This window comes from Pristis pectinata, chromosome 43 (genome assembly GCF_009764475.1).
Source record: "Pristis pectinata isolate sPriPec2 chromosome 43, sPriPec2.1.pri, whole genome shotgun sequence".
Lineage (NCBI taxonomy): Eukaryota > Metazoa > Chordata > Chondrichthyes > Rhinopristiformes > Pristidae > Pristis > Pristis pectinata.
The window spans coordinates 3,057,543-3,080,703 of NC_067446.1; the positions used below are offsets into that span (position 1 = coordinate 3,057,543).

At 52.1% G+C, this 23,161-nt stretch overlaps 2 protein-coding genes across 2 annotated transcripts; one reads left to right on the top strand and one right to left on the bottom strand.

The window, feature by feature from the left end:
* Nucleotides 1-569: 569 nt before the first annotated feature.
* On the top strand, nt 570-2,685 carry LOC127566557 (C3a anaphylatoxin chemotactic receptor-like). The gene is made up of 2 exons (XM_052008972.1): nt 570-703; nt 1,698-2,685. The coding sequence occupies exon 2, from the start codon at nt 1,705-1,707 to the stop codon at nt 2,683-2,685; it is 981 nt and encodes a 326-aa protein (XP_051864932.1). The 5' UTR covers nt 570-703; nt 1,698-1,704.
* An 11,705-nt stretch (nt 2,686-14,390) lies between these two features.
* Nucleotides 14,391-16,494, bottom strand: LOC127566558 (C3a anaphylatoxin chemotactic receptor-like). Its single transcript, XM_052008973.1, has 3 exons — nt 15,574-16,494; nt 14,845-14,927; nt 14,391-14,622 (listed from the first exon to the last, which is right to left on the bottom strand). Exons 1-3 carry the CDS (start codon nt 16,492-16,494, stop codon nt 14,391-14,393), a joined length of 1,236 nt encoding a protein of 411 aa, XP_051864933.1.
* Between the last annotated feature and the right edge of the window lie 6,667 nt (nt 16,495-23,161).

Genomic DNA, 23,161 nt, shown 5'->3' on the forward strand with positions numbered 1-23,161 from the left:
GATGTTTTCTGTGTGTGATTAAACTGTGCTCCACGGGTTGACACTGGGAATAAACACGGGTTAATAAACACGTCTCTCTCCCCTCTGCCTCCCTCCCCCTTTCCCTCCACAGGCATGACCCCACCTGCTGAGGGTATCCAGCATTTTGCAGTTTCTCCGAGTGATTGAAAGTTGGACAATTGGGCATCGAGCCCGCAGGATACAACATGCCCAGACCTGACATCCGCTCAGCGAGGAAGCGCGATGGGGCAAGGTGACGAGATGGACCCCTGGACATTTGGGGCCATCAAGGTGAGGAAGTCGAGTTGTGCTGACACAGCTCTGTGAGCTGACCCTGAGCGCCGGACAAGCAGACGAGGATGTTCTGTTACTGACAGACATCGGGATCGTGACAGAACTGGTGGGTAAAGAGTTAATGTCATTATGGGACGGTGACAGTGGCCGTTTGAGGAAAGTTAAGAACAACTCCGTATACGGAAAAGGAGTTGACTCATTGTTGTGAAATGGGTGGCAAGGAGTCAGAATATTCCTGGGAGACATGGAGAGAAATGTGTAAACAGCTGCCTCACAGGACAACCGACAGGGACAACTCGGGAGAACAACCGTCAGAGAAGGAAGCTGGAATTCGGGGACACAGAGAAGATCTCACCAAGTCGGACCCTGGCCGGGTTCATCGAGAGCGGCTCATATCTAAATCCAGCTGGTGGGTGTGGGAAGTGGTGAAACGGAACTGAGAGTTGTGTCACGGAAGGGTTAATGAGTTTTGTTTGTAATGACGTGTTGAATCTTTCAGTTTTTGGGAAGTAATCGCGTTTAATATACTGTATGGTGGGGCCTCAGGGATTAGTGAGGAACAGAGGGACCTCATTGTACAAGGGTAGGACACACACCGTGTATGGTAGCGAGAACTGAGGAACAGAGGGATCTCAATGTACAAAGGTTAGGACACACATCGTGAACGGTGGGGAGTGTCGACGGACAGAGGGACCTTGGTGTGTAAGTCCAAGGTTCCCTGAAGGAGGCAGCACAGGTAGATAAGGTGGTGACAAGGCACTTGCTTTCATCAACCGGGACACAGAATATAAGAGCAGGGAGGTTCTGGTCCAACTTTATAAACCATTGGTCAGACCACAGCTGGAGAACTGTGTCCAGTTCTGGTCACCACACTATAGGCAGGAGGGGAGCGCACTGGAGAGGGTGCAGAGGAGATCCCCCAGGACGGTGCCCGGGATGGGGCGTTCCGGTTACCGGGAGAGAGCGGAGAGGCTGGGTGTGTTCTTCCTGGGGCTGAGGAGGCTGAGGGGAGACTTGACAAAGGTGTAAAAAATGATGAGGGGCAGATATCGGGTGGGGAGGGGGATACTTTTCCCCGTGGCAGAGGTGTGTAAACCCAGAGGGCGTGGGTTTAGGGTGAGGGGTGCAGAGGGGATCTGACGGGGAATTATTTCCCCTGGGGGGGGGGGGGGTTGGAATCTGGAACGCACTGCCTGAGGGGGTGGTGGAGGCAGAGACTCTCACAGCGTTGAAGAAGTATCCGGACGGGCACTGGAACGGCCGAGGGAGAGAAGGGGACGGACCCAGTGGGAGGGGCGGTGAGGAGGGAGCGCCGCGTTGTGGGAGGGGCAACATTTTGTCCTCTCCTCTCCCCCTCCCTCCATTCCCCACCCGTCTCACCTCCACAATATCTCCTCCACCAGACCCACCATGTTGTTGTGCGAAGACCGGTCCAACTCCACCCTCGGTGGGAACCTCTCCTCCAGCGATTCCACCCCCGGGGACCTCAGCATCCCGTGGAGAGCGCCCACCGTCTTGTTCACCATCATCACCGCCCTCATCTTCCTGCTGGGCGTCATCGGCAACGGCGCGGTCGTCTGGGTGACGGGCTTCAAGATGAAGAGGAGCGTCCACACCGTGTGTTTCCTGAACCTGGCTGTGGCGGACCTGACCTACTGCCTCACCCTCCCCTTCCTGGTTGCCTCCATCTACGTTTACAGTCGCCGGCCCCAAGATAAATTGCTCTGGATTTTCCGATTCTGCGCCATCAATCTCAACATGTCCGCCAGCATCTTTCTGTTGACCCTGATCAGCATCTCTCGCTGTCTGGCCGTAACTCGGCCCATCTGGTTCCGCCAACGCCTGCCCCTGGCTTGGGTGCGTGCGGCCTGCTTCGGGGCCTGGGGCCTGGCCTTCCTCACCTGCCTGCCCCACCTGCTGATTGGGCTGATTTTCCTGTATCTCGGGGACAAGACCGTGGTCACGTTAGAGGTAACTGGGACCCTCTTCACCTTCGTTCTCCCCTTGACGATCATGGTCGCCTGCTACCTCCTGATTGCCCGGGAGCTGCGCGGGGACCGGTTCGCCCAGTCCAGGAAGCCCGTCCGCCTCATCATGACCGTGGTGGTGGCCTTTATCGTCTGCTGGCTCCCCAACACTGTTTGCCGCCTTCTCCAGGCCTTCTGCCAACCCGTTCCCACTGAATGGATCTACATCGCCTTCGGCTTGGCCTCCTTCAACAGCGCCCTCAACCCCCTTCTCTACGTCTTCGTCGGCCGCGACTTCCGCCAGGTCTTCAGGCGCTCCCCGGCCGCCTCGCTCCGTCTGGCCTTCGCCGAGGAGGAGGTCAGAGTTGGGGAAAGTCCCTCAGACCCCGCGGACCAGGAGTCTGGACCGAGCGACGTCCCCTGACGACGGGGGAGGACGTTCGGCAGCGGCGGGGGGGGGGGGGAGACGGGGTGGTGGGGTGGTGTCCCCAGCGGGGGTCTCTCTACGCGGGAGTCCTCCCCCTTTACATCGGGGACCTGGGGCAGAGTGTGTTCCACAGAGCGTTCAGAACATCGAACAGTACAGCACTGGAGCAGGCCCTTCGGCCCACAATGTTATGCCGACATATCTAATCCCTCTTGCCTACAGAATGCTCATATCCCTCTATTTTCCTCTCATTCATATGCCCATCCGAGCCCCTCTTAAAAGCCCCCAATCAATTTGCCTCCACCACCCTATCAGGCATCCACACCGTCCCATCACACACACCCGGGGTCAGACACAGAGTGAAGCTCCCTCCGCACCGTCCCGTCACACACTCCCGGGGTCAGACACAGAGTGAAGCTCCCACTACACTGTCCCATCACAGACAGCCAGGGTCAGACACAGAGTGAAGCCCCCTCCACACCCCAGGGCACAGGTTACACACAGAACTTCATTTTGTATGTTACTTCTCAGAAATAAAGGAAATGTTTTGTTGTTCTCTGCTGAGTCAGTTCAGTGTTATCTCCTGGTGTCATCGACCCAACTTCCTCAAACTGAGCTGCTTGGAGCTTCGACCTCACAGGGTATGAGTCTCTCCTCAGGCGATTGACTCGTCTCTCAGACTCAGACGGGACCCAGTCCCCACTCCGGACCTGGTCGCAATGATCTGGGATCTTCGTCCGACTGTCCGGAGCTGCCCAGGACCACGGACTAAGGCGGAGATTCCGGGGAAGGTGGGCTGCACCTCGAGGGAGAACAGGGTCCAAGGTAAGGAGGAGGGGTCCCGTGAGGGAATCTCGGAGCTGGAGTTCCAGGGCACTGAAGGCAAGGTAGAGGTTGCGGAGCAACGGGAAGGGTAATGGGCTGGAGACGGGGGCTGGGCAGCTGTGAACTAACGTCCGTTTTCAAGGAATAGGAAGGGTCTCTCTTCTCCGCACAGGCTGCCTCTACAGAGAAGAGTCGGGCGGGACGGGATTGGGAAACCAGGCAGACTCTGTGGCAGACTCCAACTTGGAAAGTCGGACTTTATTCTCATCCGGCCGGTGCAGGAAGTTCTCCTGGGTCTGTTCTCAGTCCAAGGGATATTGAGGGTAGGACAAATTGGGGAAAGGTTGATTTCAATGGTGTGAGAGCGGACCTGGGGAAGTAGATTGGGGACAGATGCTTGCAGGGAAAACCACTTCCGACAGGTGGGAGTCCTTTCCGTCAGGGGCAGGGAAATTATTGGGGAACCTTCTGAGGGACGGGGTTCACAAGGAGACGACAACGGGATAAGGGAGGAGTTGGCTGGCGGAGACTGGGAACACAGGCTATGTGCTGGGACAGTTGAGGAACAGTGGAAGACTTCGAAAGAGATTTTTCACGGTGCTCAACAGAAGTATAATCCAGTTAAAAGCAAGGACAGTAAGGGTGGGGAGAACCAGCCGCGGATAACTAAAAGGCGGCATCAAGCTAAAAGCTTGTGCTTACAAAGTCGCCAAGAGTAGTGGGAGACGGAAAGATTGGGGAAACTTTAAAAAGCCACAAAGCAAGCAATAAAGAAAAGGAAGATAGATTATGAAAGCAAACTAGCTCAAAATACAGTGAAAGAGTGATAGTTTTTCTCATTTTATAAAGCGAAAAAGGGTGGCTAAAGTGAACGTAGATTCCTTGGAAGATGAGAAGGGGGAAGTAATTTTGGGTAAAGTGGAAATGGCCGAGGCCTTGAACGACTATTTTGTGTCGGTCTTCACGGTGGAGGAGACTGTGTTATTATGTGTTTTCTGTAGTTATAAGAACTACAGTTCCCAGTAGGCAATGCAAGAAGTCACATGGGGGAACAGAAAGTGGCTGTAAAGAGGGAGATGTTCAGATGTTAAACCCACGCAAATTGTGTCTCTTGATGAAGAACAAACATAACATGGTGTCAGAAGTTGGACTGAGGTCCGAGCAGGGAGAGTAGATGAATACTGTGTGCAATTGAGAAAGAGACTCTGAGTGAGAGAGAAAAGCTGTTACAAGACGGAGAAAAATCCTGCCGGCGTGGCGAGGGAGCACATTGTTCCTGAAGATCGACAGTCACCGGATTTGCCAAAAGAGGTTCAGGTGAGAGGCCGAGAGTTCCCGTTGTGGATAAGCTAACTCCTCCCACGCCTGTGCAGTTTACTGGCAACTTAACTGATAATTGGAAACACTTGAAACAGCGATTCAACATATATTTAGATGCTAGTGGAGCGGGAGGGAACGATCAAAAATTGAAAGCGTCTATTTTCTGCATGTGATGGCGAAGATGCTTTGGACATCTATAACAGCTTTCAAATTGAGGAGACAGCTTTTGAGTTGGGCACTTTGATGAAATAAATTTGAGGAGTATTTTATCCCAAGTAAAAACATCACATTTGAGAGAATTTTTTTCCCCCGTGACCAGGAACAAGGTGTTCTCTTCGACCAATACTTAGCTGAGCTTCACACACTGAGTAAGTCTCGAGAATTTGGAGATTTGAGGAACTCACTAGTTAAAGACAGAATAGTTTGAGGAATTCCAGATAATGGACTCAGGAAAGACTTGCGTGAAAAGGTTTTGACCCTGGAAAAGACGGAGAATATGTGTAGGTCAGCAGAAACCACACGAGCAGAAGCTAAGGAGCTGCACAGGGCAGACACAACAGTGCATGCTGTGAAAAGAGAGAAGCAGCACACAAGGCATTTCCGAAAGCAATAGCAAAGCAAAGAGGACGGCTCAAAGAGCAAATGCAGCAGATGTGCAGGTAGACACATTCTAAAGATGTGCCCTGCTTATGGGAAGTCCTGCAATAGCTGTGGGAAGAAGAGTCACTTTGCAAGTTGCTGCAAAGCTGGGGCTAACAAGAGAAAGGTGCACACAGTTGATAAGGAAATGGAGGAATTCTCTCTGGATTCTGTACAGACTGTGGCTGCTGGTAAAACAGAATGGATTGTTCCAGTAACTGTGAATGAGACAGTAATTCCATTCAAGCTTGACACCAGAGCTCACGTGATTCTGTTATCCATGGACGATTATAAGACTCTCACAGTAAAGAGTAAGATTTACCCTGTGAAAAAAGTGAGACTACACTGGAGAGAAAGTTCTAGTAAAAGGGGGCTGTATGGTGACAAGGGGCAGCACTTAAAATCACAGCTAGTGATTGTAGAAAAGAGAGTACAGCCAATATTAGGTCTGAGTGCATGTCAAAAGCTCAACCTCCTGAAAAGAATTTTCATGCTAGCTTCACATACCAAAGATGAGCACACAACACTCATGGAAGAGTATGCAGATGTCTCTGAGGGGCTCGGATGCTTACCTGGTGTACACAAAATTCACATAGATGAGGCAGTGGCTCCTGTTGTCCATACATGCAGGAAAGTTCCGTTTCATCTTAGAGATAAACTTAAACAAGAACTAGCACACATGGGACGGATGAATGTCATACAGAAAATTAGAGAGAAAACAGATTGGGTGAGTTCACTGGTCATCGTGCAAAAGAAAAATGGAGCATTGCGGATATGTCTAGACCCAAGAGATCTCAGGAAAGACATCAAGAAAGAACATTTTAAATTGCTAACACGGGAGGAGATGATGTCCCAGTTTTCAGGTGCCAATTGTTTTTTCAAGCTCGATGCATCCTCTGGGTTTTGGCAGATGAAGCAAGTTCGAGACTGTGCGCTTTTAACACGCCACAGGGGAGATATCGCTATCTTCGGCTGTCGTATGAGATCCTGTCCGCACCAGAAATCTACCATAAAACCATCTACATGATTTTTGAGGGCATGCCTGGTGTCGAGACCATGGATGATATCATCATCTGGGGGTCCACCAAGGAGGAACAAGATACTCTACTGAGACAAGTGCTTGACGTGACAGGGAAAGTCAAGTTGAAATTAAATAAAGAGAAATGAGAGTTTGGTGTTAAAACACTGATCTTCATAGGAGATGTCATATCTGAAGAGGGAGTGAAGCCTGACCCAAGAAAGACGTCAGCCATTGAAAACACGGAGAGGCCCCAAAACAAAGAGGAGGTGAGACGTTTCTTTGGGATGGTGACTTACCTGGCTAAGTTCATCCCTCGACTGTCAACTGTGTCAGCACCACTTAGGTCGCTCCTCGAGCAACAAAATAAATAGATCTGGTCTCACGAGCAAGAACAGTGTTTCCAGATGTTGAAAAGGGTCCTTACTGAAGAGACCGTGCTGAAGTATTATGATCCTGAAAGGTGTATCAGGATATCAGCTGATGCGTCCCGGCACGGCCTTGGATCAGTACTACTGCAGCAGCATGATGGCACATGGCAACCTGTGGCCTATGCATCAAGGGCTTTAACAAGTGCGGAAGCCAACTATGCACAGCTAGAGAAATAACTTCTCGCCAGTACATATGCATGTGAAAGGTTCCATCAGTACATCTATTGACAAGCTATTGAAGTGGAGACAGACCATAAACCATTGGTCTCAATTATGTCCAAACCACTGAATGACTGTCCTATGAGGATACAGCGCATGTTGATAAGGCTGCAGAAATGTGATGTGAAGATGATCTACACACCGGAAAAACATGTCTGCTGCTGATGCTTTGTCTCGGGCAGTCGACAAGACAGGAGAGAGTGACCAACAGGTTAATACAGATATACAGGCCTATGCTGACATGATTGTCACCTCTCTTCCAGTATCTCGGATAGAACACAGCAGATTAGGAAAGCAGCAGAGGCGGATGAACCAATGAAAGTACTCAAGGATACAATACGGAAAGGATGGCCGGCAGCAAAGGATGACTGTCTAATGTGTGTTCAGGATTATTGGGCATGCAGAGCTGAACTGTCACTAGTGAAAGATATGGTTTTCAAAGGGAACAGGTTTGTGATTCCAGTGTCACTACGCAAGGAGATGCTCCAGAAGATACACGAAGGGCATCTTGGGGAGGAAAAGTGTAAACGTAGAGCAAGTGAAGTGATGTACCGGCCAAAAATGAACCAAGACATCAGCCGGACCACTGTGTCATGTGAAGTATGCCTTACCTACAGACCAAAGCAGCAAGCAGAACCACTTACACCACACCCTGTACCAGACAGGCCGTATTTCAGAGTTGGAGTGGATTTGTTTGACTGTAATGGGAAGAGCTATATTGTTGTAACAGACCACTTTTCCAATTACCCAGAGGTTGCGACACTGCAATCAATGTCCAGCAAAGCAGTTATCACGTTCCTGAAAGCTGTGTTTGCGAGGCATGGTGTTCCATGTGATGCAGTATCAGACAATGGTCCACAATTTTCTAGCTGTGAATTTGAATACTTTGCCAATGTTTGGGGTGGGGGGGGGGGGGTGGTTTCGACATATATCCTCAAGCCCACATCACCCAAAATCTAATGGCCTAGCAGAGAGTTCAGTTAAGGTGGTGAAGGGCCTCGTGAAGAAAGCGCAAAATGGACGAGAGGATTTGTACGGAAGTCAAATGCTTTACAGAGATGCGCCACTGCAGAACGGCCTTTCACCAGCCCAGTTCTCTTCAGTATTCACCAGGGAGAGGGGTCTTGATGATGCTGAGGATAGTGTTGGTGAGGGTAATGTTCTAGAGTATGTAGATATCAAGAGAGAGGATGTGTTGGAGCTGTTAGAAAATAGTAGGATAGAGAAGTCCCCGGGGCCTGACGGAATATTCCGCAGGCTGCTTCGTGAGGCGAGGGAGGAGATTTCTGAACAGTTGGCTAGGATCTTTGAGACCTCGTTGTCCACGGGGATGGTACCGGAGGATTGGAGGATGGCGAATGTTGTCCCCTTATACAAAAAAGTTAGTAGGGATAGTCCAGGTAATTACAGACCGGTGAGCCTTACGTCTGTGTGGGTAAGCTGTTAGAAAGGATTCTAAGAGATGGGATCTATGAGCATTTAGAGAATCATGGTCTGATTAGGGACAGCCAGCATGGCTTTGTGAAGGGATGATCTTTCCTCACAAGCCTGATAGGGTTCTTTGAGGAGGTGACCAGGAAGATTGATGAGGGTAGTGCAGTAGACGTGATCTACATGGATTTTAGTAAGGCCTTTGACAAGTTCGGCATGGTAGACTTCTTCAGAAGGTCAGAGGCCAAGGGATCCAGGGAATCTTGGCCGTGTGGATTCAGAATTAGCTTGCCTGTAGCAAGCAGAGGGTTGTGGTTGACGGAGTGCATTCGCATTGGAGGGCTGTGACTAGTGGCGTCCAACAGGGATCGGTTCTGGGACCTTGTGATATTTATTAATGACAGATGAGGAGGTGGAAGGCTGGGTTAGCAAGTTTGCAGATGACACAAAGATCGGTGGTGTTGTGGATAGTGTGGAGGATTGTCGAAGCTCAGAGGGATATTGATAGGATGCAGAGCTGGGCTGACAAGTGGCAGATGGAGTTCAATCCGGAGAAGTGTGAGGTGGTACACTTTGGAAAGAAACTCCAGGACGGAGTACAAGGTTAACGGCAGGATTCTGGGCAGTGTGGAGGAGCAGAGGGATCTGAGGGTTCATATCCACAGATCACTGAAAGTAGCCTCACAGGTGGATAGGGTAGTTAAGAAAGCTTATGGGATGTTAGCTTTCATAAGTCGTGGGATCGAGTTTAAGAGCCACTAAGTAAGGATGCAGCTTTACAAACTCTGGTTAGACCACACCTAGAGTATTGTGTCCAGTTCTGGTCGCCTCATTATAGGAAGTATGTGGAGGCGTTGGAGAGGGTGCAAACGAGATTTTCCAGGATGCTGCCTGGATTAGAGAGTATGGATTATGAGGAGAGACTAAAGGAACTAGGGCTTTACTCATTGGAGAGGAGGATGAGGGGAGACATGATAGAGGTATACAAAATACCAAGAGGAATAGATAGAGTGGGCAGCCAGCGCCTCTTCCCAGGGCACCAATGCTCAATACAAGAGGGCATGGCGCTAAGGTAACGGGTGGGAAGTTCAAGGCAGAGGGAGGTTTTTCACCCAGAGAGTGGTTGGTGCATGGAATGCGCTGCTTGGGGTGGAGGGGGAGGCTGACACGTTGGTCAATTCCAAGAGATTGTTAGATAAGCATATGGAGGAATTTAAAATAGAGGGATATGTGGGAAGAAGGGGTTAGATAGTCTTAGGTGTGGCTTGAAGGTCGTCAGAGCAATCTGGGCCGAAGGGCCTGTATTGTCCTATTGTTCTATGGTTCTAAATGCTGATGGGTCGACGTATACGCACTAACCTTCCAATACATAAAAACCTGTTGACACCTGAAGGAGAACACAAGGTCAAACAGGCTAAAGAGGAAGGGAAAGAAGTGCGGATCCGAGATCATGATTCTGGCACATGGTCCATGCAAGTTGTGCAAGAGGAAATCCACATTCATACCAGATCCAGACGGAGCGAGGGACACCTCTGAGGAGGAACCACAAGCTCCAACCCATGGCTGTGACCCGTCTCCTGTCAGTACACCAAAGGGGTAAGCATATGGAGAGAATGAACATGTGGACCAGAGTCCCCAGAGAAACACCAATGCAGCAAATAAAAGCAACACACCTGCGGAAACAAGTACCAGACCAAAAAGGACCATTAAACCACCTCAGAGACTGAAAGCTGCTGAGTGGACAACGATTCTTGCCAGGTTTATAAAGACAAAGTATTGTGTTCGTTTTTCTTTAAAGGGGGAAGAGGTGTTACTATGTGTTATTATGTAGGTATAATAACGAAGTACAGTTCCCAGTAGACACTGCAAGGGGTCACATGGGGGAACAGGGTGGCTGTAAAGAGAGAGAAAGCAAGCTGTCTGTTGTTGGTTAATAAAATGTTCAGATGTTAAACCCACGCAGACTTTGTCTCTTGATAAGGAACAAACATAACAGACACGTGTAAACATGCCAATGAGAGATGTCATGGATACAATGGGAGGTGAGGACCTCGATACAATCGCTGTCACAAATGAGGTAGTGATGTCTCCACACTATCCCATCACACTCTCCGCCCATCCCTCCACACCGTCCCATCACACACTCCCGGGGTCAGACACAGGGTGAAGCTCCCTCCCCACCGTCCCATCACACACCCCCAGGGCAAGGGTCAGACAGAGAGCTTCATTTTCTCTGTTACTTCTCAGAAATAAAAGAAATGTTTCGTTGTTCTCTGCTGTTCAGTGATACCTCCTGTTGTCATCGAACCAGCTTCCCCAAACTGAGCTGCTTGGAGCTTCGACCCCACAGTGTGAGAGTTCCTCCTTCGGCAGATATTGTTCCAATCCATCTGGTGCCTCCACCCCCTCCCCTGGCAGCCCGTTCCAGGCACCCACAGCTCTGTGTCGAAATCTTACCCCACACGTCTCCATCAAACTTCCACCCTCTCACTTTAAATGCATGCCCCCCAGCATTTTGCATTTCTACCCTGGGGGAAAAGACTCCAACCGTCCACCCGACCTCTGCCTCTCTGTTGTAAGACACGTTCTTAAGGTCTCAAAGGGCATGGACTCTGGACATAGTCTTGGGAGTTAAAGATGATTTATTCATCAAAGCCAAACGCGGGACAGGATGAACACACGCATGTCCACACACACACACACACACAGGTGATAGCGAACGTGGGGGACATCGAGACAAGGGTGAGATGAACACATACACACAACGAACTGGTTACAAATGATCAAGGAAGACAATACGATGCCTGGCCCCTCGACTCAGTGCAAGCATTGGCTCGACGCTCCCGGGAATCTACTTCGGATGCCCCTAACCCTTGTGGAAGTGCACACTGTTACCACTGGTCTCTTCAGCGTTGTTTCGCGATTCCTGGACCAATCAAAAAGAGAAGCAAGCACATGCGGCACTCATTATAGTGCTGGAGGCTGTGTGGAGCCAGCCCAGGTAACTCAAGCAAGCCAATGGCTCCGGGCCAGGTACAAAGGTGTTTACAGAGACCAATGGTCAAGGGTGTGCACTAATGGGTGGGTGGAGCCAGACCTTGATTGACAGTGATGCAACTTTCGAGCAAGTGGTCAATGGTGTCACGTGACAGCCATGACCCTTCAGAATACAATCCACCCCTCGAAAGTCACACCACCCGCCAATCATGGGAGTAACTACCACTAAGCTTAAAAATATGCGTCATTGTGCAGTACTAATGGAAGGCAGAAGTGGTACCAATAATCTGACAAGCACAGCACAACATACAGATAGCTACTACAATTAGAACGAGGACGGTGGCCCAGTGGATGATTGTTGCCCAGCATCCCCCCCCCCCCCCCCAGAGAACCAAACGGCCACCGGTTTCCCCATGAGGTGTCATGCTGGAGGAGCTGGTCCCTTGCTTGTTGAATTTTGGCCACCGAATCCCGAATGTGAGCAGCCAGGTTAGAGATGTTGCTGGACTCATCAGGGATAAAGGTACAGCTCTCCTTACCAATCACTGCACAGGTACCGCCATCCGCAGCGAGCAGGTAATCCAGGGCCATTGGATTCTGGAAGGCTGGATCTCAGATATGTCCGGGGTGGATCCTGGGACTGGAGGAAGGACATGTCCTGTTCGTGGAAGTAGCTGACCCCTTCCGGACCGGGTTCAGCCCGGTCCGCGTTGTACCACTTCACTACCGAGGACCTCTGGGCTCGGCCGTCCTTGTGCGTGGAGTCGGGGAACTTGACCCAACGCATTATAGGCAGGTGGGGGCGAAGGACCACGGGGTCGGTACCGGTTTGGTGCTCGGTTGCGAGGAGCGCCAGGTAGCAGGCAAGGAGTTGGCTCTCGAAGGGGCTGTCGTGAGTAGAGGCCTCAAGCAATGATTTGGTCCAGAAGCCGAGCGGGACTCTGCGCCACTGGACCTTCTGTCAGAGGCTCCAGTCAGCAACCGATTCACTAGCGGAGACCAGTAACTCGAAGATGACCCCTTCCTGGCGGGGGGGAGAGGTGCAGGGCTTGCTCCATAGCTTGCTTAGCTACCTCAAAGGCAGCCTGCTGATCAGCTCCCCAGGAAAAAGGTGGCCTATATAGGGGTCTCAGGAGCATGGTGAGTTGGGGTACGTGTTGCAGCCAATAGCCAAGGAGGCCAACCGACCTCCGGGACGGCAAAATTGAAAATCTTGTTTCGGGCAGTTTCAGGAAGGTCTCGTTTGCCTGCGTGCCACTGAATTCCGAGAAACAATACATTCTGGGCTGGGCCTTGCACCCTTTACCTATTAATGGCCCAGCCCCATTCTCTGAGGGAGGATATTAACATAGAAAGAGCCTCTGAGACAATGGCTTCAGACGGCCCTTGCAGGAGGATGTCGTCAATGTAGTGGGCGGCTGACACCCCTTGGGGAAGTTAAATGGCTTGCAAGTCTCGGGAGATTAACCCATGGCATATTGTCGGACTATGAATATACCCTTGTGGTAGAGGTTGGAAGGTATATTGTCTCCCGTCCCAGGTGAATGCAAATTGGTCCTGGGAGGTGTGATGGAGCAAATGCGCTGGGGACCCCGGTCTTCACCCTATGGGAGGGGGGCGGAGATCTGCCACCCCGTGGGTGAGGGTGCTTGCTGGCGGAGGTGGGACATTTCCTGTTGCAACAGGTCCCGGAGCTGAGTCCCGAGGGCAGGAGAGACTGTTTCGAGTGGGGAAGGGGCGGAGGCAGTATCAGTGTCTGCGGGGGCAGCCCATATGGTCCGGCGGTTGGGGGAATCCCAGTGTCGGGCTTGGACCCGGGGTAGCTGTGGATCTTCCCCCGGCCGGACTATCCCCCCCCCCACACAGAGCTCCTTCCAGCGCGCGTAGAGATCGCGCAGGATCCCATCCATGCAAGCGCAGTCCACCCCTGCACGCAACAGGTCCAAGTACAAAGTTTACACGTGGGACGGGGGCTCGTGTTCCTCAGCCCTCGTCTCCGCTCTGCGGACCTGGGTGAGCGCCCCTCGCTGCATGTACCCTAGCCCCTCCAGCAGACTGATGGCTCCCCATACGGTCTTCCCGCTAGCCCTTCCCATGAGGGGCAGGACCACTAGCCTCAGGTCGGGGCGCGCGGTGGCGACCAGGTACCCCGCTAGCTCACTGGTCGCTGTGGTATTCTCTAATAGCTCGAGGTCGCCCGTCCCCGTGTAAATGCCGGTCACTAGTGCCCAGTCCCGGATGACCCTCGTGCCCTCACTGACCGAGCTCCACTGTGGTCGCCCGTACAAATCCCACTCGAGGAGGGTAGGGTATTGAACACTCACGGCGGCCACTACCTGATCCCACAGGGTAGCGGTGTCCCCCATCCGTCCCTGTGGCGCTCGCAGACCGTTATTAATGCTCTGTTGGTCTGACAAGCTCCCCGGGGCTCTCGCTTCCTGGTGAGAGGCTCACGTTGGCAGCCCCCTCATCTCAGTGGGGAGCAGCCACGGGGCCAGCTGTTGGCTCGACCGCTGGCGGTACCGATCCGCCAGCTGGGTGAGCTCATTGATGGAGAAATCCCGGGTCTCCATGGTCTCGGTGACACAGCGGACACCTTTCCAGCGGGGGGTCCCATCCTGACTCGCTTCCCTTCTGTGGCGGACCTGAGACCGCTTGATGACGGGTCGAGCCTGCAGGAGCTCGGATGCGTAGGGCGGGGGGGGGGGGGGGGGGGGGGGGTGGAGTTGGTGTGACAGGGCTCGGGCTCCTCGTGTACCCCTTCCTCATCCTCATCCATCCCCAAGTCATTCTTCCAGCTTGTCGCCTCGCTGGACCAAGGCTCAGATTTTAAACGGGTCTAGTTGCCAGCCAGACAAGCGGGCTGCCTGAGCCTGCTGCAGCTGAATCAGCCTGCAGGCGACCTCAGTACCCCTGGCCTCGGGGTCGTTGGCTCGGGTCTGGGCAGTCTGAGCTGCCTCCTGCAGCGCCCAGCACCACTGCTGGATCATCTCCATCTCCCGTTCCTTCTGGAGACATGTATTCTGCAACTGGCTAGTAATCCCAGCCTGGTGTCTTAGGAGGGACACAAACAGCCAGAAGGCACCCCTTTGACGCCCTGTGGCCTTGGGGAACCCCGACTTCAGGAGGAGGGCGACCACGTGGTGCCCAGTTTTTCACTACATAGATCTAACTGCTCAGCCCAGTCCACTGGCGATCCGTGGACTGCCAGCATGCTGGCCGAGCTCCCAAATCCCTCAGTCTCATCGGTCCACCCGGGAATCCTATCCTCAGTACCTACGCTGGTCTTCTTCCCCGTACCAAAACATCCTTCTCCGCGTCTGTGTCCAGCCAAGACCTTTAAGACCCTGCTCACAGCGCTAAATGTTGGAAGACAAGTTCGTAAGGTCTTAAAGGGCAAATACTCTGGATACAGTCTTTGGAGTTAAAAATGATTTATTCACAGAGACAAACGAGGGAATAAATGCACACACACACACACACACACGTGTGATCGCGAACGTGGGTGATATCGCAACAAGGGTGAGATACACACGCACACACAAACACACAACAAACTGGCTACAAATGGTCAAGCAGGCAACAATACGATGTCTGACCCCTCGGCTCAGTGCTCCCCTGAAACTACTTAGGACGCTCCTAAGCCTCGTAGAAGTGCACACTCTTACCAAAATTCTCTTCAGCGTTGTTTCACGATTCCTGGAGCAATGAAAAGAGAGCATACCAAGGCCATGCGGCACGCCTTATAGTGCTGGAGGGCTGGGTGGTCCAGCCCAGGTAATTCAAGCAAGCCAATGGCTCAGGGCCAGGTACAAAGGTGTTTACAGGGGCCAATGGTCAAGGGTGTGCACTAATGGGTGGGTGGAGCCAGACCTTGATTGACAGTGATGCGACTTTTGACCAGGTGGTCAATGGTGTCACGCGAGGACAGCCATGACCACAATACGGTGGGTGGGGGGTGTCCTTCAGTCCTGGTCCGCGGGGTCAGGTGGAACGTTCCCCAACCGGGACTCCCTCCTCGGTGAAGGCCAGGTAGAGCGAGGCGGCCAACGAGCGCCTGAAGACCTGCCGGAGGTCGCGGCCGGAGAGGACGTAGAGAAGGGGGTTGAGGGCGCTGTTGAAGGAGGCCAAGCCGAAGGTAATATAGTTCCATTCAGTGGTAACGGGTTGGGAGAAGGCCTGGAGAAGGCTGCAAACAGTGCTGGGGAGCCAGCAGACGATAAAGGCCGCCACCACGGTCACGATGAGGCGGACGGGCTTCCTGGACTTGGTGAACTGGTCCCTGCACAGCACCCGGCCAATCACGAGGTAGCAGGCGGCCATGATCGCAACGGGGAGGCCGAAGGTTAAGACGGCCCAAGTTACGTCCAACACTGCCAAGGTCTTCTGCCCGAAATACAGGTCAACCTGCTCAATCAGCAAGTAGGGTAAGGAAGCGAGGAAAGCCAGGCCCCAGACCCCGAACCAGGCCAGACGCACCCAAGCCTGGCCCAGCTGTTGGTGGAACCAGATGGGCCGAGTGACGGCCAGGCAGCGGAAGATGCTGATCATGGTCAACAGGAAGGCGCTGGCGGACGTGTTGAGAGCGATGGCGGAGAGGAGGAACACCCAGGGCAATTTATCTTGGGGCCAGGGTCTTAGAACGAAGTAGGAGGACACCAGGAAGGGGAGGGTGAGGCAGTAGCTCAGGTCCGCCACAGCCAGGTTCAGGAAACACATGGTGTGGACGCCCCTCTTTACCTTGAAGCCCGTCACCCAGACGACAGCGCCGTTGCCGGGGACGCCCAGCAGTAAGGTGAGGGCGGTGATGATGATGAATAAGACGGTGGACGCTCTCCACGGGATGCTGAGGTCCCCGGGGGTGTAATCGCTGGACGAGAAGTTCCCACCGAGGGTGGAGTTGGACCGGTTTCCGGAGAGCGACATGGTGGGTCTGGTGGGGGAGATATTGTGGAGGTGAGAGAGGTGGGAGGGAGGGGGAGGAAAGAAGGGGGGTTACACAGAACCGAAACAGGCCCTTCGGCCCAATACGTGCATACCGACCTTTTGCCCATCTCCACCAATCCCATTTGTCCGCATTAGGACCATATCTCTCTATACCTTGTCTATTCAAGGGTCTGTCTAAATGCCCCTTAAACGTAGTCACTGCTCTGATTTCACCCCGCCTCTGGCAGCACCTCCCTGATATCAATCACTCTCTGTGTAAGAAAACCCACCCCTCAGATCCACCTGAAACCTCCTCCCCCTCTCCTGAAACCCCTGCCCTCCTGTTTATACCCCCACCGTGGGGAAACAGATTCTGACTATCTACCCTGTCTCTGCCTCTCGTGATCTTATATACTCCAATCGGGTCACCACTAAGCCTCCTTTTCTCCGGGGAAAGCAGTCACAGCCTCTCCGATCTCCCCCCAGCACTAAAGCCCTACAATCCGGGCAACGTCGTGGGGAATGTCCTCTGCGCTCTCTCCAGCCCAACCACATCCTTCCTGTGGTGTGGTGACCAGAACTGCACACACAACTCCAAGTGCGGCCCAACCCGTGTGTTGTAAAGTTAGAACGTAACGTCCCAACTCTTGTGTTCTCTGCCCCGACCTGTGAAGGCAAACATGCCGTATGCCTTCCTCACCACAATATCTATGTCAGTGATTTGGATGAGAATGTCCAAGGCATGCTCAGTAAGTTTGCAAATGACACTTAATTAGATGGTGTCGTCGACAATAAAGGTGGTTATCTGGATTTACAGAGGGATCTGGGTCAGTGGGCCGAGGAATGGCAAAATGAGTTCAATTCGGATAAGTGCGAGGTGTTTCATTTTGGGAAGAGAAACCAGGGTAGAACTTTCACAGTGAATGGTGGGGTCCTGGGGAGTGTTGTAGAACAGAGGGACATTGCAGTACAAATATCTGCTTGCCTTAAAGTGGCGTCACAGGCAGACAGGGCGGTGAAGATGGCATTCGGCACGCTGGCCTTCATCAGTCAGTGCATTAAGTACAAAGGTTGAGATGTTACGTTGCAGTTGTACAAGACGTTGGTGAGCGCGTATTTGGAATACTACGTTCAGTTTGGGTCACCCTGCCAGAGGAAAGTTGCTATTAAGCTTGAAAGAGTGCAGAGGGAGATTTATGAGGATGTTGCCGGGACACGAGGGACTGAGTTATGGAGAGAGATTGTGCAGGTTGGGACTGTTTTCACTGGAGCGTAGGAGAATGAGGGGTGATCTCATAGAGGTGTATAAGATCATGAGGGGCAGAGACAGGGTGAAGGCGCACGGCCTTTATACTCAGGGTTGGGGAATCAAGAAGCAGAGGGCACAGGATTGGAGAGAAGGGAAAGATTTAATTGGATCCTGTGGGGAAACTTTTTTCACCCAGAGGTCGGTCCATATATGGAAGGAACTGCCATAGGCAATGGCTGAGGCAGGTACATTAACAACTTTTGAAAGGGACTGGGACAGATACATGGATAGGAAGGGTTTAGAGGGATATGGGTCAAATGCAGACAAATGGGACCGGCTTAGATGGGAATCTCGGTCGGCATGGACCAGTTGGGCGGAAGGGCCTGTTTCCGTGCTGTGTGACTCTATGGACTTGAACCCCTTGGCCTCTCTGCTCATCAACGTTCCTCAGCACCCTCCCATTCACTGTATAGGTCCTACCACGTTTTGACTTCCCAAAATGCATCCCCTTACGCTGGTCGGGATTAAATTCCATCTGCCGACTCTCCGCCCGAATTTCCACCGGATCTGTCTCCGCTGTAGCCTCGGTCTCCCTTCCTCGCCGTCCACAACACCACCGACTTTCGTCTCCTCCACAGACTCACTAATCGTACCTCCCACATTCACATCCTCGTGGTGCATATGAACCTCAAACAGATCCCAGCACCAATCGCTGGGGAACACCACTGGTTACAGGATGCCAAATACAAATCATCCTTCCACCCCCTCACCACTCTGCCCCCAATTCACCAAGCCAAACGTGTATCCAATTGGCCATCTGCGGGATTCCATCCCGGGACCTCTCCTCCTCACCTTGGACCCTGCTCTCCCTCGATATGCAACCCAACTTTCACGGAATCTCCGGCTCAGTCCGTGGTCCTGGGCACCTGCGGACAGTCGGACTCGGATCCAAAATCGTTACGACAACAAGGAACTAACCTGGATCAGGAGCTGCCCAGCGAAGGACAGCGGTATTCTCCGCGGATCCAGGTGGATCGGCGAAGGGTGGCGTGTAGTGGAGCTGGTGAGAGGTCTGGAGTGGGGACTAGGTCCCGTCTGAGGCTGAGAGACGGGTCAGTCGCCTCGGGAGAGATTCACACCCTGTGACGGCGAAGCTACAAGCAGCTCAGTTTGAGGAAATTGGGTCGATGACACCAGGAGATAACACTGAACAGCAGAGAACAACAAAACATTTCCTTTATTTCTGAGAAGTAACAGAGGAAATGACGTTTTGTATGTAACCTGTGACCTGTGGTATGTGACGGGACGGTGTGGAGGGAGCTGCACTCTGTGTCTGACCCCGGGAGTGTGCGTTGGGATGGTGGGGAGGGAGCTCACGCTGTGTCTGACCCCGGCAGTGTGTGATGGGATGGTGTGGAGGGAGCTTCACGCTGTGTCTGACCCCGGCAGTGTGTGATAGGGCAGTGGAGAGGGAGCTTTACCTTGTGTCTTACCCCGGGAGTGTGTGATGTGACGGTGTGGAGGGAGTTCACTCTGTATCTGACACCAGGAATGTGTGACGGGACGGTGTGGAGGGAGCTACATTCTTTTTCCAAAGAAATTTCATCACAAAGTTAAATTCCAGAATATTAGAGAACTGCAATTATTTCAGCTTCGCATTCAGTACTCAAGATGCACGGGATCCACCGTGTCTGGTCGATTGGATTCAGAATTACTTGCCCATAGAATGCAGAGGATCGTGGTGGAGGGTGTTATTCTGGCTGGTGGTCTGTGAACTGTGGTGTTCCGCAGGGATCAGGGCTGTGACCTCTGTTTGTGATATATATGAAGGATTTGGGTGAAAATGTAGTTGGGTGGGTTCGTAAGGTTGCACTGTCACACTACACACCCCCGGGGTCAGACACAGAGTGAAGCTCCCTCCACACTGTCCCATCACACGCTCCAAGGACATGGGTCAGAGACAGAGTGAAGTTCCGTCTACCGCGTCCTATCACACGTTGATGGGGTCGAACACAGAGTGAAGCTTCCTCTACACCCTCCCATCGCACACTCCCAGGGCATGAGTCAGACACGGAGCTCCATTTCTTTCTGTTACTTCTCAGAAATAAAAGAAATGTTTTGTTGTTCTTTGCTGTTCAGTGTTATCTCCTGATGTCACCAACCCAACATTCCCAAACTGAGCCGCTTGGAGCTTGGACCCCACAGGGTGTGAGTTCCTCCTTCGGCAGATGTTGTTCTAATCCATCTGGTGCCTCCACCCCCTCCCCTGGCCGCCCGCTCTGGGCACCCACCATCCCCTGTGTAAAATCGTTACCCCGCACATCTCCTTCAAACTTTCCCCCTCTCTCCTCAAATGTATGCCCTCCGGTATTTGACATTTCTACTCTGGGGGGAAAAGACCCCTACTGTCTACCCTGTATCTGCCTCTCATAATTTTACAAGCCTCTATCAGGTCTCGCCTCAACCTCCGACACTCCAGAGAAAACAACCCAAGTTTGTCCGACCTCTCAGGACACGGATTGCGACATCACAGCCGTTACCGACACGGAGCTGGGTGAGGGATGGGACTGGCAGCTAACTGTCCCAGGGCACATGTGCGATGGGTTTGATAGAGGTGGGATAAAGGGAAGGGGTGGGGGTGGGAGTTGCATTCCTGATGAAGGAGAACATCTGGAGTGACCGTCCCGTCAGGCTTCATGGGGGCAGCTGAGAAATAAGAAGGGGATGTTCACCCGTAGAACCAGATAACAGCGATACAGGCCCTTCGGCCCACCATGTTGTGCCGACCTTTAAACCTCGCCTGACTATCTAACCCCTTCCTCCCTCACATCACCCATTTTAATTTTCTCCATATGCTTATCGAGCAATCTCTTGAATTTGCCCAATGTACCTGCCTACACAACCGGCCCAGGCAGCGCATTGCATGCCCCCAAAACTACCTCGGTAATGAACCTCTCTGTGATATCTGCCTTGATTTCCCACCCGTTACTTTAATGCCATGCCCTCTTGAGAATGAGGCGCTGGCTGTCTACTCTATCTATTCCTCATAATATTTTGTACACCTCTATCATGTCTCCCCTCATCCTCCTCCTCTCCAAAGAAGAAAGCCCTAGCTCCCCTAGTCTCTCCTCATTTTCCATACTCTCCAAAAAGGCAGCGTCCTGGTAAATCTCCTATGTCCCATTTCCAACGCTTCCACATCCTCCCTATAATGAGGCGACCAGAACTGGACACGGTACTCCAAGTGTGGTCTAACCAGAGTTTTGTAGAGCTGCATCATTACCTCGCGGCTCTTAAACTCGATCCCACGACTTATGAAAGCTAACACCCCATAAGCTTTCTTAACTACCCTATCCCCCTGTGAGGTAAGTTTCAGGGATCTGTAGACATGGACCCCCAGATCCCTCTGCTCCTCCACACTATCCAGAATCCTGCCATTAACTTTGTACTCCGCCTTGGAGTTTGTCCTTCCAAAGTGTACCATCTGACACTTCTCTGGATTGAACTCCATCTGCCACTTCTCAGCCCAGCTCTGCATCCTATCAATATCCCTCTGCAAGCTTCTGCAGTCATCCACACTATCCACAACACCACCGAACTTTGTGTCGTCTGCAAACTTGCCAACACACCCCTCCACCCCTTCATCCAAGTTATTAATAAAAATCACGAAATGTAGAGGTGCCAGAATTGATCCCGGTGGGACACCGCTAGTCACGGACCTCCAATATGGATGCATCCCCTCCACCACAACCCTCTTCTTTCTACATGCAAGCCAATTTTGAATCCACACAGCCAAGCCTCCCTGGATCCCATTCCCTCGAACCTTCTGAAGAAGCCTACCATGTGGAAACCTAGCAAATGTTTTACTGAAATCCATGTTGATCACATCTAATGCACTGCCCTCATCAATCTGTCTGTTCACCTCCTCAAAGAATCCTTTTAAGCTTGACCTGCCCTTCACAAAGTCATGCTAGCTGTCCCTAATCAGACCATGATTCTCTAAATGCTCATAGATCCTATCTCTAAGAATCCTTTCAAACAGCTTGCCCACACCGACGTAAGGCTCACTGGTCTGTAATTCCCTGGACTATCCCTACTACCTCTTTTGAATAAGGAGACAACATTTACCACCCTCCAATCCTGTACCATTCCCGTGGACAACGAGGACTCAAATATCCTCGACAAAGGTTCAGAAATCTCCCTCGTCTCACGGAGCAGGACGGGGAACATTTCGTCTGGCCCAAGGGACTTACCTGGCCTGATATTTTCTGACAGGTCCAACACATCCTCTCTCTTGATATCTACATGCTCGAGAACATTAACCTTCTCAACACTGTCTTCAGCGTCATCAAGGCCCTTCTCCTTGGTGAATACTGAAGAGAAGTATTCATTGAGGACCTCACCCAGTTACACAGCTTCCAGGCACATCTTCCGACGTTAGCTCTAATCGGTCCTACATTTACTCTCGTCATCCTTCTGCTCTTCTCGTAAGTGAAAAATGCCTTGGAGTTTTCCAAATCCTAATCGCCAAGGCCTTTTCATCTCCCCTTCTTGCTCTCGTCAGCCCCTTCTTAAGTTCCTCCCTTGCTACCCTATATTCCTCACCTTATGTATGCTGCCTTGTTCCTCCTAACCAGATATTCCACCTCTCTTCTCACCCATGGTTCCTTCACCCTGCCACTCCTTCTCTGCCTCACCGGGACAAATTTATCCCTGACATCCTGCAAGAGATCCCTGAACAACGACCACATCTCCATCGTACATTTCCTTCAAAAATGTCATCCCAATTCACACTCGCATGTTCCAGCCTTATAGCCTCATAATTTGCCCTACCCCAATACAATATTGTCCTGTCCTCTTTAAACCTGTCCCTGTCCATGTCGATGCTAAAGGTTTGGGAGCAGTGGTCACTGTCCCCCAAATGCTGCCCCACTGAGAGACCAGTCACGTGACCCGTTTCATTACCTAACACTAGATCCAATATGGTATTCCCTCTTGTCGGCCTGTCAACATACTGCGAAAGAAATCTATCCTGGAGGCACTTAACAAACTCTGCTCCATCTAAACCTTTGGTCCTAAGTAGATGCCAATGAATATTTGGGATGTTGAAGTCTCCTGTGATAACAACCCCGTTATTTTTGCACCTTCCCAAATTCCGCTTCCCGATCTGCTGCTCAGTATCCTTGCTGCGACCGGGAGGCCTATAGAATGACCCATGCCCTGGCAGTGTGTGATGAGACGCTGTAGAGGGATCTTCACTCTGCGTCTGACCCCGGGTGTGTGTGATGGGACGGTGTGGAGGGATCTTCACTCTGCGTCTGACCCCGGGAGTGTGTGATGGGACGGTGTGGAGGGAGCTGCACTCTGTGTCTGACCCTCTGTGTCTCTCCTCACAGCCCCTCCAGTGGCGCTCCCTCC